The sequence below is a fragment of the Cibotium barometz genome, chromosome 46, assembly GCF_041138505.1.
Source record: "Cibotium barometz isolate CiBa-2024 chromosome 46, ASM4113850v1, whole genome shotgun sequence".
Taxonomy (NCBI): domain Eukaryota; kingdom Viridiplantae; phylum Streptophyta; class Polypodiopsida; order Cyatheales; family Cibotiaceae; genus Cibotium; species Cibotium barometz.
Window position 1 is genome coordinate 37,160,624 of NC_141091.1, and position 16,910 is coordinate 37,177,533.

The 16,910-nt window shown below is 41.7% G+C and overlaps 1 protein-coding gene across 17 annotated transcripts in view; it reads right to left on the reverse strand.

Moving 5' to 3' along the window:
• Nucleotides 1-16,698, reverse strand: part of LOC147612186 (uncharacterized) — a 170,778-nt gene extending 154,080 nt beyond the window's left edge. For 10 of the 17 annotated variants that reach the window (XR_015263673.1, XR_015263672.1, XR_015263671.1 and 7 more), the window contains exon 1: nt 16,506-16,698. Coding sequence is in view for 3 of the 17 variants with exons in the window: in XM_086784068.1 (XP_086640194.1) it covers nt 16,506-16,677 (172 nt within the window). In the remaining 14 variants the exon portion in view is untranslated. Of the gene's footprint in view, nt 1-5,373; nt 5,481-6,279; nt 6,957-16,505 lie in introns of those variants that run through there. The other 7 variants (XR_015263674.1, XR_015263670.1, XR_015263669.1 and 4 more) reach the window with 4 other exon arrangements.
• Between the last annotated feature and the right edge of the window lie 212 nt (nt 16,699-16,910).

Here is a 16,910-nt window from a genome sequence, read left to right on the forward strand (position 1 = left end):
AAGACAGATACGAGGAGATCCATGCCTTGTGTCTAGGAAGATGGAATTCCTACTACTCTCCATTGCATGCAGCAGCTTATGTGGTGGGCCCAGAATTCCAAGGCAACAAGCAGGAGAGCGACCGGGAGGTGAGCGCTGGATGGAGGATCATCTTGGATCGTCTTGTGCCTGATGCATCGGTTAGGCGCAAGATCAGGGACCAGCTTTCGATGTACAGGTCATTTCATGGCTTCTATGGCTGTCATGATGCACATGTTGACCACTCCAAAGTTGGTGCTGCTCTATGGTGGGAGGACTTTGGTTGGGATGGACCAGAGCTGTAGCAACTTGCCATCCGCATACTTAGCCAGGCCAGCAGCTCCTCTTGCTTGGAGCAACTTTGAAGTACCCATAGCCACATTGCCTCTAGGAAGAGGAACCGACTCAAGGTAGAGCGTGCCAATGACCTTGTCTTCGTCGGCGCGAACTTGCGAATGCTTTGCAAGAGCGTGACCAAGAAGGCAGATTTCTTCACTGAGTGGGAGATGAGTCAACAAGAAGAGCAACAAGAGGATGAGGTGCAGGAGCAGCATGCCAGTGAGGATGAGACTGAGGATGAGCTTGATGCTTCTTTGGCACAAGCTACCCATGACCATGAGGCGAGCACTTCACGTGGATGATCATTCATGGATCATGATTCATGGGCCTTACTACTTAGCTCTAGCCTCTAGCCTCTAGTCTTTAGCACTTTTTTGTCATTGACTCATTTGAGTCCGTCCATGTATTCTGCCTCCTTAAGGCTTAGTCCTGACTCTTGAGTCATGACTCATTTTGTATCTACTTAATTATTAATACAATCAACCGTGAACGCCTTTACTCTTTGATTGGCGTATTTTGTTAATATGACTTAAAAGCTTACCATTTTAGTGTAAATTTGTGCTCATTTTGATGTACTTCCAAAGTAGGATAAGTGGAGTAGAATTTATTTTTTTTAAAGTATTTTTTGAGTGTCGTTCCCTCCCCTGTCCCCGTTCCCTACTTATGGCCGTCCCCCGTCCCTCCCCCGTCCCTTGTGACTATGAACTAAGATCAGATCCTGTAGATAATCAATCCTGGGAGAAGCAAATTGCTCCTCACTGGAACCCTCAAAAAAGAAATAGAGTCAATCTGCTCCAACTCTGTACCAAGAGTAGCCAAATGCTGTACAATAGCATCCTTTGAAAAGATCGGCATCGCAAGATGTAAAGACTTTCTAGAAAAGATGGAGTCCATCTGCTCAAACTCCATAACATGAGTTGCCCAATGCTGTACATAAGTACACGCCACTGAGGTGGGCATCGCAAGATGAAAGGACTCCACATCCCCCTCTGAAAAAAGATATCGTTGGACTGATACAAGAACAACCTGATTCTGATCCAAATCCAAAAAACTTTGGAAGTACCACTAAGCCCCAGGCACGGTTAGCAACCACAGATCCAAAGCATCCCACCGGGTCCAAAACACCATCCTATAAAACAAGAAGCTTGCAGAACTAGCAGGGGGAGGGGCATCCTCAGAAGCATCATAAAAAGATGCAGAGATAGATACCTCACAATGAGGAAGGGAAACAGGAATATAAACTGCAATGGTAACAAAGTCCTCAAAAGCATCACAGATAGCACAAGACTGTTCCAGAAGTAGAACCAGATCCCAAGAATTAGCAACAAAGAAAGGATCACACCGCAAGGGCAAAACACCCTCCTTGTTCTGCAAATACTACAAAGAACACAAGCTCCGACGAAATAAACTCTGCTCAGGATCTCTGAAAAGATCACTGCTCTCCTCCAAAAAACTGTAAACTCCTGTCAAAGAAGAAAGTCTCCACAGATACAAAACAGCTGCCGAAACTGGTTCTCAAGTGAAGAAGCTGGAGATAGGTTCCCTTTGAGTGTAGAAAACTCATGTGGGAAGCAAAACACAACCAAAACACTGCTATCCAGCCAAAAAAAATAGCACTCCACCACCAACAAAAGGCAAGGAACATGTAGAAACAGGGAAACCGTGTAGGCCAGGAACAAAACACAGGTATAGATGCTCCAAAATCAGCAAAACGCTTACTGAAATTTGAAAATCAGAATCCTCCTCAAGTACCAAACTGCCTCCAAAGTCATAATCCAAACAATAAACCCCCTCTGCAAGTGATCTGTGTCCACTGGAGAAGAAAACGCAGCCAAACAAGGGACTAAAACCTGAAAATTCAAGCCAACCACTGTCCACACCTCCTATAAGGAAAAACGTTGAAGAGAAGGTACCTTCAGGTCCAACAGATGAAGCCCAAGTGAAGGTAGAGCTACCAGCAAGATCGGTTCAGAAAAACGCAGCAAGCATGGCTGCAAATCTGAAAACGCAGAGGTATAAGGGGCTGTAGAACGGGCTGAATATGGAAACGTTGAAGCCTCGGATCAAGAACTGCAGAGAACAATAGGGGGGGAAGGGGGGGAGGGATGGCACAAGATAACCAGAAGGGACAGGCAAAAGGGAGCCTAGAGAGCTCCAAGATCAGGGCTTGGAAAGCAAGCCCAAACAGGCAAAAAACGCAGCCTATTTGGGACGCCCTGAAGAGAAGAAACTGCAGCCCACTGAAGTGGTGATGAATCAGCCCTTGAAAATCTGAAACGCAAGCTTCAACCAGAGAAAAAACGCAAATCTGCACATGGGCAGAAAAACGCAGAACTTAAGTGGTAGAGGAGGGAGCATCCAGCGCTGAAAATCACCGGCGCTCTAATACCATGATAGAATGTGCAGCGGAAGAAGGAAAAGTGGAAACACAGGAGAGAGACTGAGAGAAAGATGGAGAGGAAACACAGGTGAGAACCTGCTCTCAATATCATCACCAAAAGCAATACATGTCCCGAGCAAGAAGGGAGAACCTCGTATGTGAGGGACTGCAGCTACACAAGCTAGGCAAGCAATGCTAAGCAGTGAAATATGAGGGAGGCATGCCGGCTATATATACCTCTACATGAAGGCAGCCAACTGGAGCTAAAACACCTACACGACTGGCAAAATACCCAAGACTCCATAAAATGGGGAAAAACATGGGAAAATATATGTGAGGGGTGACCAGCCCCTCAGACTAACATGGTCAGCCCTACAGGCTAAAATAGGACACCAAATAGGAAGCCAGCAAGTGGGGGATGATGTCTAACACGGCCTCCCCACAGGAAACTCCGTGAGGGAAGATGAGAATTGTGCCGGCATGGAACTCCTTTCATGGACACGTGGTGGGTGAGGAAGGTTCACTAGGGAGAGGAGCTTGCTCCTCAAGTTCAAAGATTGATACCCTGCTTGGCCTTCCTAGCAAAAGGGCAACCCTTCGCTCCATAAAGATCTATCTCAGCAATGATCACGGGGTAGTCAGAGAGCCATCACAATTTTTTTCGTGGTACAGGCATTCACATCAGAGTCCATCACCCGTACGAGTGTCTTTGCTCCTCACACTATGGGGTGGCCTGACTCTCCCCTGGTCCATCTGTCCCAACAGATCTCGTGTGGTTCAATGTTGGCCAGGGCCCTCTGATGAGGTCCAAAGATCAATGATGGATGTCAATGAAGTATCTCGCCTCCCAACCTGCTGCCTTAGTAGTCCATCTTTGTGATGATTCAGCTCTAGTAGGTATAATCCCAGGCATCTTTGATCTCTGTAATGCACCATCCATGACAAAGGTCTGAACCCCTCCTAAGAAGCAATGGAAACGTCCCATATCTCATAGTAATCTAACTGGGCATCTAAGTGCTCCTTTGGCTCTGTCTCCACAATGCTACAAATTTGCATATCCGTCCATCCCGTGGGATGTTCTCTGCTCTCCCTATTTTGGTCCGAAGGCGATGATGTGACTAACACCCTCAACTGGCCAATGCCAATCCTCATTGCATGGGACATGTCTGTTGAGATAGCTGAGCCTCCAAACAAAACCATCCCTAATGACCCCTCAAAAAATGTTCTATAGAACAAAAGCGTCGAGAAAAGCTCGGCCAGGATGTGTGAAGCTTGGTCAACTCAAGGCGCATGATGTGGTTGATCCCTTGTCGTGAGACATCAAGGAGGGGGGAATCCAAGCTATACTTGAAGTGGCAGGTGGTCCATCTGAAGGCCATGTGGCAAACCATATCGTGCTGTGTGCATACCAGCAACTGATGTGGCCCTCATGCCAATTGTCTAGAGGACTCCACAGCCAACCGCGGGACGCGATCTCTATGCAACATCGTGTAGGCATGCTGTATGTATGTAATTGCCTTGAAAATGGCTTCGATAACCAGAAAGGCTGATTTGAATTCGGCCAATCTGATAGCACGCAGCACCGAGGGCTTTTCTAGAAAAGATCCTTCCATCAACCTGTGTGATCAGTAGGTCCCAAGTAGCTTTCCACCTACATAAATCCCTTCTTTGCCACTATGAGGAAGTGATCATGGTACGAGCTCCTCCTGGATGTAATGGATGCAGCTGCCAAAAATCTTGTCTAACTGTGTGCGCCTGAGACTTGCATATACAGTGCTGTGTTGACTCCACAGGGAAACTGCATCGAGGACTCATGTGGTAACCTTCCAGCTTCTCCCAGAACTCCAACATCTCTTCAAAAAGGCGGCCTCTAAAGCCCTCAAGACATGATGATTCTCCCAGTGTGAACTTCAAGTGGGGATTTGAGGACTTGAGCTAAATATTGCGTCCATTTCTAACAGTGTAGGCAAAATATGGAATAAAATGGAAAGACGTCTGAGCATCATGCAACCCCACAAGCCTAGAGCCCACAATAAATCTTTGATGGGGCATCCACCATATAACCAGTCTCTAATGTGAACCACCAACGATTGGGGGAGGGGGTCATCATATCAGTGCTTTCCACATTTACCTAGAATCCAAATGGATATAATCTCAGGTCAACTATAAAGTTCATGTACATCCAATAGTCTCTCTCAACAGAAAAAAGTGAAATGTCCCCTACTGTGTTCCAATCAAGACCAATGCCAGTTTTCAAGAAAGTTAATCTGTAGCTTGCGAGTGATAATGGAAGGGTCACTTAAAATGTAGCAAATACTTAAAGTACTGTATCTTTATTGTTGAAATAAATGATGAAGAATGTTCTACAAGAGAAAATGCAACTGCTGCTACTACTATGAAGAGAATCCCTAGACCTTGCTTTGAAAGAAGACACCCTGGCTGGGCTGTTCACCCTGGCTGGGCTGTTCACCCAAAAATCCTGCAAGAGTGTTTGCTGCTGAACACTGGGTTTCTCCAAAGTGCAAGACCAATAACTTGTAGAACAATGCCAGTTTTGAAGAAAGTTGCTTCAGAGCTTGTGAGTGATAGTGGAAGAGTCGCTTAAAATGTAACAAATACTTAGAGTACAGTATTACAGTATCTTTATTGTTGAAACAAAGATTGAAGAAATGTTCTACAAGAGAAAATACAACTGCTGCAACTACTATGAAGCGAATCCCTAGACCTTGCTTTCAAAGAAGACAAACTCTGTCTGGACTGTTCACCCAAAAAGCCTGCAAGAGTGTTTGCTGCTGAACGCTGGGTTTCTCCAAATTGCATATCTTAAAGAAGAGGTTAAACTAGGCCCAAAACCGCCCTCATGTGCTGGTCGGCTTGGTTGGCCTGCTCACAACCTGGTTGGCCTGAAACACATTTTACACCTTCCTAAAGTGCTTGTCCATCCCGTGTCTACACCCCCACATCCAGCTTCACAATTACTGTTTGCCTGCCCAAACATGCTTGGACATGGCTGACTCTTGTCGCTGCACCTTTGACCAGCCCATCTTGGCGAAGACTCTCCACCTGTCTCTGATAAGTTGAATGTGCATCACAATGCCTAGCCATAGGATCAGGGTGTCAGCCTTAGGTCACAAAAAAGGCAAGTCAATCTGAAAAAATCCTCGCACTATGCCCCTCGTACTAAGCCTCTCCCTCGCAGGCTCTGGAAGCTCTTGAAAGCCATCCAGTTAGCATTGCAAGGGGGTCAACCTCTATCCCAACTAGAGCCCTACATTGCAACCACTGGCCCCCAAATGCCGTACATGTTCATTCTGCAAGACATTGGTCCACATAATGGGCTGGAAAAGCGTTTCTCAGAGCGCATCTCAATCTGCCCCAAGCTCTTATAGCTGCCCCAAAGAATATCTGAGAGTATAGTCTCACGAGCAACTCTAGCCCTTGAATTCACAGTGCCATCGAGTCCCAACCATAAATGATTGTGATCCAATCTCCCTAGTTGCCCAACACATGAATATAAGAAACACCAATAAGAGCCATCATACCTCTATTGCGAGCAGCTGAGATGTCTCCACAAACACTTCTCTGCACTCGCTCTCACCGTACAACGGTTCACTAGATTAGAGCCGCGAGTAGAAGTCACAAGCAATCTGCCTCACCGAAGTGGTTTCCGAATGAAGCACACCGTAGCCCATCTCACTCCCTCTCTCCCATGACGAGGCTAGGTGTGTTTTCTGGGCCTTCCTCCCAGAATGATTCTCTGCAAGGTATCAATGCTCTGCACGACAATCTAACAAAGCAATAGGGCACCCCAAGAAAGGCCTAAATATTCCAATCAACGACCTCAAATGTCCGGGATTCAAGCCCATGGCAAGTATTGTGTCCTGCACAGCATCTCTGAGGCCTGCAAACTCACATTTCTCGCTGAAGCGCCTGGCCTGTGAGGGCTAGGTCCCTCAATACGAGCTCTCTGGTCCTCATCCGGAACCGGGACAATCTCTCGGCAAACAGGGCACTGTTTGCAGAGGCAGGCGTCTATATTACATGTAAAAATGACAATCCCTTTTATATTGTTTGCAGGTTATATATATGGCACCAAACAAACGGTTTGTATTGCATTAAATAATGCCACGTTAGTCCCTGGTAGGGTCATGTCTTCTCCTCCTCGTCCTTGCTGGGGAGCCCCTCCGTCTCCTTGTCGTCGTCCTCGCCGTGGAGCCCCTCCGTCTCCTCATCTGCTGCACGGCCACCCCATCCTTCACCTCCTCCTCCTCCTCCTCACCATTTGCTCCACAGCTGCCCCCACTGTCTCCTCCTCCTCATCATCCTCGACATCTGCTCCACGGCCACCCCCTTTGTCTCCTCCTCCTCTCTCTTGTCCTTTCCATCTATTCGGCCGCCTCCATCTCCTCGTCCTCGTCCTCGCCGACCTGGTTGGCTGCCCCCTCCGTCTCCTCCTCCTCTCTCTCCCTACCTTCATCGAGGAGCCATCGAGTCCCAAAATTTCTTTGGTCGAGGAGGCATCGAGTCCCGAATTTATTTGGTTGAGGAGCCGTCAAGACGCATGCAGAACTGGGATTCTAGAAGATTTGTTGGATTCCAGAAGATTTGTTTCTAAAAATAAATACGCCTTTCAACCTTTAAAATTTTCCAAATGTCGTAACGTCAAACAAACCACAAAAAACAACTTTATTAGGCGTCATAGAAAATTAATTAATATCCGCACCAAAAATGTTTTGGTTGCATATATGGCACCAAAATATTTATTGAATTTCCATTAAATATATTATGTGAGATTTTCAAGAATAAGTGTTTTTCAAAGGTTTCATTTTAGTATGTAATTATTAATGCTTGAAAAAGTCAATGAAATGATGACCCATATCCTCTCTATTTAAGGCAATCTAATGATGACCCCCCATATCCTTTCTATTTGCATACATTCACCATATGCTTTCTATTTGCAATCCTATCTTTTAAGGCAATAAAATGATGACCCCCCATATCGTTTCTATTTGCATGCATACACCCATATCCTTTCTATTTAAGGTCCACAATTCACTATAAAAACCCTCAAAGGGCTCACTCAACGAGTAGAGGGAGGGAGAGAGGAGGAGGAGAGGGAGGGGTTGGGGAAAAGTCATCTTCTAAGGTTGTATTGATTAAATGCCACTCGCATTTAATTAATAAGTATCAAATAATTTGTTTGAATATACATATGAAATGGTTATAAATTACAAAAAGAACTCAAAGGGGAACTAGGATAAGGAAGCATATGCATGGCTAATCTCAAGAAGTTCCATGGGTGTGGGCTCTAGCCATGTGTATGCAATGTGTGCCACTACTAGCCTACATAAGTGGGCTTTAGCCATGTGTATGCAGTGTGTGCCCCTGCTTGTCAAGGTGATGGGTTTACAAAAAAGAGACATAAAACTTCAACCTTGAGGGATGAGATGTGTCCACAAAACATAGGAGGGGAGAGGGGGGGAAGAGGCTGCGAGGGGGGGGGAGGGGGAGGGGAAAGAGAGAGAGAGAGAAAGAGAGAGAGAGAGAGAGAGAGAGAGAGAGAGAGAGAGAGGGAGGGAGGGAAAGAAAGTGATATTAACATCTACATAAGCCCAAAATGACCTACGAGATAAATAAGACCACGTAAGTCTTAAGCTGAATCTATGGTCTAGAAAAGAAAAATATACATGAAAAACAACCTAGTAATCTACTAATAAACATGCAATGACAAGTATCAATTACAATCACCTCCATAAAAAATCATATGATCTTAATTTTTTCTTGGGTTTTGGCTTCTTTCCAAAAATCCTCAATTAGGGCTCTACCTACTGCAACAATTGACAAGTATAAAAAAACACATGTTTTGTCCGCCAACCTTAAAATTGATTCGCTAAGGAATGTGGTAACAATATCATGACCAACACCTTAGGGGTAGTCCCCTAAGGGGTAGTCCACACCTTAGGGGTACCTCTAAGAGGGCTGCCTCCAAGGTGCCATATCAAGAAGGTGTGCAAATCATAATCGACTATCTTACTACACCACCTCAACCATGGTTATCATGTTAAATTATCTTGCTACACCTTAGTATGCCTTACATTCCTAGTGCAGCAACCGACAAGTATAGAATTAGACTTTGGGTTGAAACATGCCATGGAATTATGATGATATTTAGATAAAATGTGAGAGGGATTAGAACGAAATTGATGTGAATTGTATCCAAAATGCATGTAATAAAGTAATTATACAAGCATGCCATGCTATGGAATTATGATGCTATCTAGATAAAATGGAGAGGGATTAGGATGAAATTGATGTGAATTATATCCATAATGCAATAAAGGAATTATGCAAGATAGTGATAGTTTTCCATAAGGTCATCCACTAGTTGGCTTTATTGCTGAGCTTAGGCCATACATGGCTTGGGCAGGTTAAATGTATAAGAGTCAAATGTAGTTATGGTTTTGGTTGCAATTTGAATTGTTCAGTGTGAAAGTAGTGAAAGTAGGAGGTGTGTGGATTGTAAAAACCTTGGTGCATTTATATAAAAAGCGAGTTTCCCCACGTTTGAAGGGAATCAATTAGATCCGTTTTCTTGTTTATCATAGTTACAGGTGTAGTATTCTTTTTAGCAATCCTACTGGGGAAGGGTCAAGCTTTCTTTGGGTTTGAAAAAGAAAAAAGAGTGTAATATATCTTTTATTTCGATGGAGGACTATGTGTGATTATGTAGCTAGTTGCAAATTGAGATTTGGTTTCCATGAGAAGAGGCCCACCATCCATTGGAGTTCTTGGATGTGCAAGTTTTGCTGAGCAACTAAATGGGTCAATATTACTAAATACATCAAGATGTTGCAGCAAAAGTTGAGAATGGGGATTATTACTAGTGTGGCTGAGTCTGGGAGGAAATAAAGAGAATTAGGTGGGTATTGTTGCAATCACTAGATCTAAGTAAAAATGTGTGTTGCTTTGCATATTGTAGCTTCAAGTGAGTCACTGTTGTAGCTCATCCATGGATCTAAAGTGTTGTTACTAAGAGTTGTGCTTAAGAGTTTCGCTTAAGAGTTGTTGCATTAGGGAGTTGTTAGCTATACCTTTATGATAATTGGGACTTCTGTATGGCTGGTGTGCAGTTGTTGAGCTCACGAAGCCAAAACCTGAATGTTACTCACATAGTGCTACTACTCTGAATGTTACTCATAATAGTGCTACTACTCTGAATGTTACTCACAATAGTGCTACTACTCTGAATGTTAGTGCTATTGGGACTTCCCTATGTTGTTGAGCTCATGAGTTCTACACTTTAAAAATGTTTCTCACAATAGTACTACTGCTCTGAATGTTACAATAGTGCTACTACTCTGAATGTTACTCACAATAGTGCTACTGCTTTGAATGTTACTCACAATAGTGCTATTGCTCTGAAGTAGCTGAAGAGACTCCTACTCCTCTTAGTTACAGTTGAGGTGAGAGATATTCACTAGTGTTTCTCTGTCTTCAATGGAAACACTCCTCTTGCTACCAAGATTTTGTGACTATTGCTATGTATGTGCCTTCTCTCTACTCACAGAGAGGATAGTCCCTCTTTCTCTCTTTTTCAACTCGTAAAGGTCCAGAACCTCTCTCTCTCATAGATCCAAAAAAACTCCATTGATCTATGAAGCAATTTCTCTTCCTTCATGTTTTTCATAAAGAGCCAACTGATGAACACTCATCACGAGAGGCTATTTCATGTAGAGCTCCTAAGCATATGAAAGGTAAGCTATAAAGCCTACATTATACAATTTTATGAATGTGGTTGGATTTGTGCTCAATTTGTGAAATTGACTATTGCTAATGTTCATAAAAAACTTGTAATAAGCAACACTTTAGTTTAACGAGTCTTTTCTCCCAAGAAAATAGATTTACATTCATAACCACTTACCTATTTGAAAATAATACTTTGAATTTGTTAAAATGGTTAAAGCAAATGTTTTTTGACATTAAAGTGATGGTTTTTTATTTAATAAGAGTTCTAATAATTGATCCTATTGAGACCAACTATTAGGAATTCATACCAATGTGTCTAATTTAGTCACTTGAGATCAATATTGATTAATTAGTATCAATAACTTTAATTAAGTACTATTGGCTCAATGAAACTCAATTAAGGTTAAATAGAATCAGTTGAGTTCATCCCAACTGAGTTAGTGTAGTGGTCAAGCTTGTGACTTGTAACCTCTAGGTTATGAGTTCAAGTCCCACTGGGCTCTCTCATGTTATAAAAGGGACACCTATGCTCGCTTGATGTGTTTGGTTGCTCGGGCTCTTGCCCCTTGAACACTCGAGTGACTCCTCCTCCTCGGGTGGTGGATCACCTGAGATAGGAGGATCCATATGAGACCCTGAAGCTAGACCCATGATAGTGAGCTCCTAGGGAACCCAAACTTTTGATGTCGACTGAGAAGAAAGAGACTAAGTCCCCTCCCCTCCCCTCCTCTCCCAGGGATAACCATCATGATTTGAATCGGATATAATAATTATTTATTTATTTAGTAGAGCCAGCCAGTCGTCGTGACTCTTCAGTATTCCTCTCAAATTTTCTACACTGCGATATAATAATAATTTATTTATTTAGGGTCGATCCACAACCATCCGGACTTCGGGAGAAAACTCATGAAATATCCACCTCGCACAGTTCACAAACATCAGGACGCCATTCCCTGACACTTTCGCTGTTCCAGCGCTCGACTCATCGCGGTGGTCATGGGGGATGCCTAATTCGTGACTCTTGCCCGATGGTACGTGGCCCTTGCCTGACCATGATAATTGGCTAATTGTTGGAAGGGGAAATCGGCTCCACCCACTTGAGTGGGCCCCGGGTGTGTACGAAAAAAAAGAATCAGTTGAGTTCAATTTATCTTAAATGAGATTATTTAAATCATTTAGTCTTGATTGAGATCAATGAGATTATTAAAATCATTTAGCCTCAATTGAGATCAATGATGATTGATCAGTGTACCAATTGGATCTATTACTATGTATTGAGGTCAATTCTTCTTAAATACGTTCATTTGAGATCAGTAAGATCAATCCAATTCAACTAAAGCTCAATTAAGATCAATTGGATACTTATGTTAATCAATCCAATTCAACTAAAGCTCAATTAAGATCAATTGGATACTTATATTAATCAATCTCAATTGGTCTTAAATTTGAAGTAAAACCTTAAGTGAGTAAAATCAACCTCCATTAGGTTGACTTGACCTTAATTGAGTCCAATTAAAATCAATTGAGGTGAATCCATGCCCCATCCATGCCAATTAAACAATGCTCAATTCTTAACAATCAATTAAAATCAATTAAGAGGTGAATTCATGCCAATTGAATAATGCTCCATTAGAACTCAACAATTGAGACTTATTGGCATCAATCTCAATGATCTCAATTGATTTTAATAAATAAAGATCAATGAGACTTAATCAAGAGCAACTATGACAAGAGATCAATTGGACTTAATTAATTAAGTCCAATTGAGACCAATTAATTAAGATTAATTAATTAATTGGTCTTAGTTGAAATAAATAAAGGTCAATGAGACTCAATTAGGATCAACTATGATAAGAGATTAATTATAATTAATTAAGATTAATTAGCTTAATTAAAATAAACTAGTATTAATTTATCAATATCAAACTTACTTAAATTTAATCTTGAAAACTAATTATTTTTTTACGCCAACTAACATTTGAGGTTTGTTGCTTTGGGAATAGGGTTTTACCTTGCTAATTACACCTCACAAAAAGAGGCAGTCTATGACTTAGTCTATTGTGATAGATCTTGGGGGAACATGTTCTTTGCTTTTGCCATTGTTTGGACACTATAGTTTCACCCAGAGGAGGGGCTTCTCCCCTTTGTCCACTTTGGGTCACTTTTATGGCCTTACATGTGCACCTTATTTGTAGCTGCTTTTGGGTAGAGTGTTGTTTATTCCCAAGAATATGCCTTTTATTGCTTTGGGTGTTATTTATTCCCAAGCATATGCCTTTTATTGCGGCTACTTTGGGTGTTGTTTATTCCCACACATCATTTTTTGTGCATGGGCTTGGATGTGAAGATATGTGTACTTTAGGCAATGGATCACAGCTTATGTGGGTGTTAACATAGATTAAGGAGGCTATTTTGGGCAATAATGATGCTCTCTTCCTTCCAAAATGCTTCTTATTAATGCAATTAGATAGGTCATTATGCAAAAGATTATGCAACAAAAGCATAGGGCAGGGGGGGAAGATGTGGATCGTCCTATTCCAGCGAGATTCCAGCCAATGTGGATGTTGACATGAATCAAGGAGACTATTTTAGGCAACCAGTGATGCTCCCCGAATGCTTGTTATTAATGCGAATAGATCGTTCATTATTATTGGTCATTATGCAAAAATTTGTGCAACAAAAGCAAAGGGCGAGGAGAAAGAGGTGGCAAATGCCCAAAATGGTGAGAGTATGGAAGACTAAGGGGGTAAGGGAGAGGTAAGATGTGGAGAAGACAAAGGGGGTATGGGGCATGCATGATGTGGAGAAGACTTAATGCCTTGGGGTAGTGGGTTGGTTGACGCTCTACCCGAGAAGGATGATTGCTTACATGAAGAGGGAAAAGGAGTGTTGTCATTAACTACCATAAGAAGGGAGCATGGTGAATTAGATGTAGTGTTGCCTTAAAGATCTCAAAGTTGGGAAAAGAAGGAGAGGGGGTACGGGAGGGTATGGGTAATGAGTATGATTTGGGGGGTGGGGGGGGAGGGGGTGTGGGGGCTAGTTAGATAGTATGATCCAAACCTTTCATAATTTTTACCAAGCTAGTTGACAAGGAACGGATTAAGAATCTCATTTTTTATGATGGGAAGGCGATCCGTGAAACCGAGTTCTTGGCGGGAAACAAGCTTTCCAAGAGCTCATTTTATGTTAGTGAGATTAAAATTGAAAAACAAAATTCCACATTCCAAGAGATAGGTTAAATACTTGCATTTTGAGATATTGATGGAAGAGGCTCTTCGTTTGTAAGGATGTAAATTTGTGTGTAGGTCTCAGATCTTTATGTTAGTGAAAATAAAACTAAGAAAAAACATTCTAAGAGGTAGGTTAGATGCTTATATCGATGGAAGAGGCTCTTGGTTGTAATGATGTAATGTTGTATGTAGGTCTCATATTTTTATTATACAATATAATATAAATATTCCCCCCCCCAAAAAAAAGAAGAAGCTCATGTTCTTCTTCTTTGTCGTGCCATGAACAAAGAACAAGAAGAAAAAGCAAACAACAAGGAAATAAGCAAAGAAGAAAAAGGGCATGTTCTTATTTTTCTTTGTTATTCATACATGTGGAAATAAAGACTTGAACAATTTGGGGAAAGTGTCACAAGATGTAAAAATAGGAGTAACTTGCCCCATTCTACCCAAAATGTTTTTAAAACTGGAGTGGCTATTAGTGACTCTTTTAATAAGGAAAATGGCAAGGCTTTTACGATGCTTTCTGCACATTTTCCCAATGATTTTGTGATTCTTTTATGACACTATTACAGAAGATTTCATGAGGCTTTAGAAAGGGGTCAAGAGCAAGGGTATAGTGAGGCTTTTCAAATTTCCAAGTTGATTTTTCTATTCATTTTTTGTTCATAAAGCCCTTGACTTTAATATTGTAGTGAACATAATATATTAGGCATTTAAAAAAATGTAAGGTGGAAATTTACAGTCATATAAATTGAGGTGTTAAGAATTATTCTTTATTTGGTTTGGAATAACCCCTCATATGTTTATCTCTAATAGGTTTGTCTCCATATGAGCAATAGTCATATGCAAGAAGGTTGGCGAAGGTCTCGATTTTGAGAAGATGATCTATAATACAAGAACGTAGAAGTTACCAATATTTTTCTTCGTTCTCATTGACCAAAGAAAAATATCGGCAACTCAATTGTTGCTTTATCATATATTGGTGGCTTTGTCACATTAGGACATACCAACCAACATCATTCGATGCAAGGTCTTGCCCACCAAACACTTTCATTAGGACATACCAACCAACATCATTCGATGCAAGGTCTTGCCCACCAAACACTTTCATACCTTTAAAAGAGGAAAAAAAACAATGCCTAGCATTTTCGCACACAAATGAAGAATGCATATATATGTATGCATACAAGGCTTACACAAGGCCCATGGAGAGGGGAAGGGAAAGGGAGGGAAGGGGTGGGGTGGGGGGGAGGTACACCTTTGTGCATAAAAACACAGAAAGGTGGTGTAGCACACATGATGGTGTAACACACATGATTTGAACCCAAGTTCTCCCCTTAAAAGGCAAACATACTACTAACTCCTCTATGTTAATTTTTCTAGGCACATGGATGGGCATTGAATCGAAACTTAGTAAATGATGCTCCTTTACATGCTCTTTACATGTGTGTGTATTGTTGGCCAAAGGTCGGCGATGACCTTTGATGGTGGGACACAATAGGTCCTGTCACACAGTGGGCCATTTACCATAAAACATATGTAAACCCAACATGGAAATATCCTTGGGGAAACTGAGCACTATTATCATGAATAATTTCACTAAAGTAATTATATGCACATGACCTAAAGTTGTGTAGAGAGGCTATGCTGAGATGTGATTAAAACTTTGAATGCAAAATGATGAAGAGAAAAACACCAAAAAGTCATTACACTCATAGAGATTTCTATTTATCTCATTGCCTAACATGATATTGATATTCCCAAACTTCCACATCATCTCTTAGCCTTCCAGCTAACCCTAACCTACCCCAAGCCTCTCCAAAACACAAACCTACATAATACTTTTCTTTTGGCTCATCTTGGTAGGACTCTCTTTTCTCTTTCGTTAAACTAGAAGAGAAGATCTTATCGTTTATTAACCTACTTCACTAACATGGGACCCATTTGCAATTAAAAGGCTGTTAGTGATAATGCTAATTATTATAATCATGTTGAGGACCAAGGGGTAGTGCTAGAAAAATAATAATTTTCCTAACTAGTCAAAGTAAGGGAGAGCCTTAGCCATTTTCTCTATCCAAATATCTGCACATCGACTAATTTTATAACTAAAATTCCCAAAATCTTAGTTGTTAAGTTCAAGGTCATCATTGTTTTTCAATCTTAGTGTGCACAATACACTAAAATTCCCAAAAATCTTGGTTGTTAAGCTCAAGGTCATCATTTTTTTTTCATTCTTAGTGTGCTAATACACTACTAGGATGGTTTTTTTAAGAAATGCATTGGGGAGATAAAACACTACCTTATCTTGAGACCTTAAATTTGTAACATGTGGTCCCCTCAAGGCAACTATGGTGGAAAGGTGGTTGATAGCTCATTTTTAGTGACTTGAGAGAGAGCTTTGTGCCTTCTTTTGCTACTACTCACCCAAACTCCCTTTGCTGGGTCCTTTTGGTCATGTTCTTTCTTTCTTTTTTTGCATTTCATGTGTGTGTTTGTAAGATAGGTACCTAACACAAAGTTGTCATAATGGTTGCCATCATTGAGCCATCATTAATCTACCCTTCCTCAAGAGTATATTGAATGCTACACGGGTTGTCAACAAGCAAGCATGAGGCCTATTAAGAGACCATAATTACCAACAATATGAACAAAAAAAAAGCGATAACAAATCAACAACTGACCTTAACTAACAAAAAAAATGGGTAACTAATCAACAAGTGCCATGCAAAGGTCTAAAAGAAGCTAACTTGTGGTATTATCAACAAAAGCATGGAGTGAGGAAAACTCACCGTCGTTTGGGAGAGTTGATGCAGGCGCTGCTGCAGAAGCAAGGTGGGAGAGTGCGACGATTGCAAAGGAGAGCTTAGTTATCAAAGGCATCTTGCAAGGGAGCGCCATTTCTTCAAGCAGTGCAGGGAAAAACAGTAAACGAAGAAGAAGAAGAAGGAGAAGCAGCAGCATGAGATCATGAGAACTCTTTAATGATACAGGAGGCAAGATTGCCGCCATAAAGGGGGTTATACGTGCAGGTTTGGCATTAAGAAGAAGCACGTGGGCTGGCAACATGGGCGCAGAGATGCAGCACAGAGAGAGACTTTGTAGATCGCCTCCTTTGCAGCTTTTCACTACTTTTCTTCTTCTTCGGATTGACAGATGAAAAGTGAAATTGTACGCTCTGTCAAGTCAACCTTCTC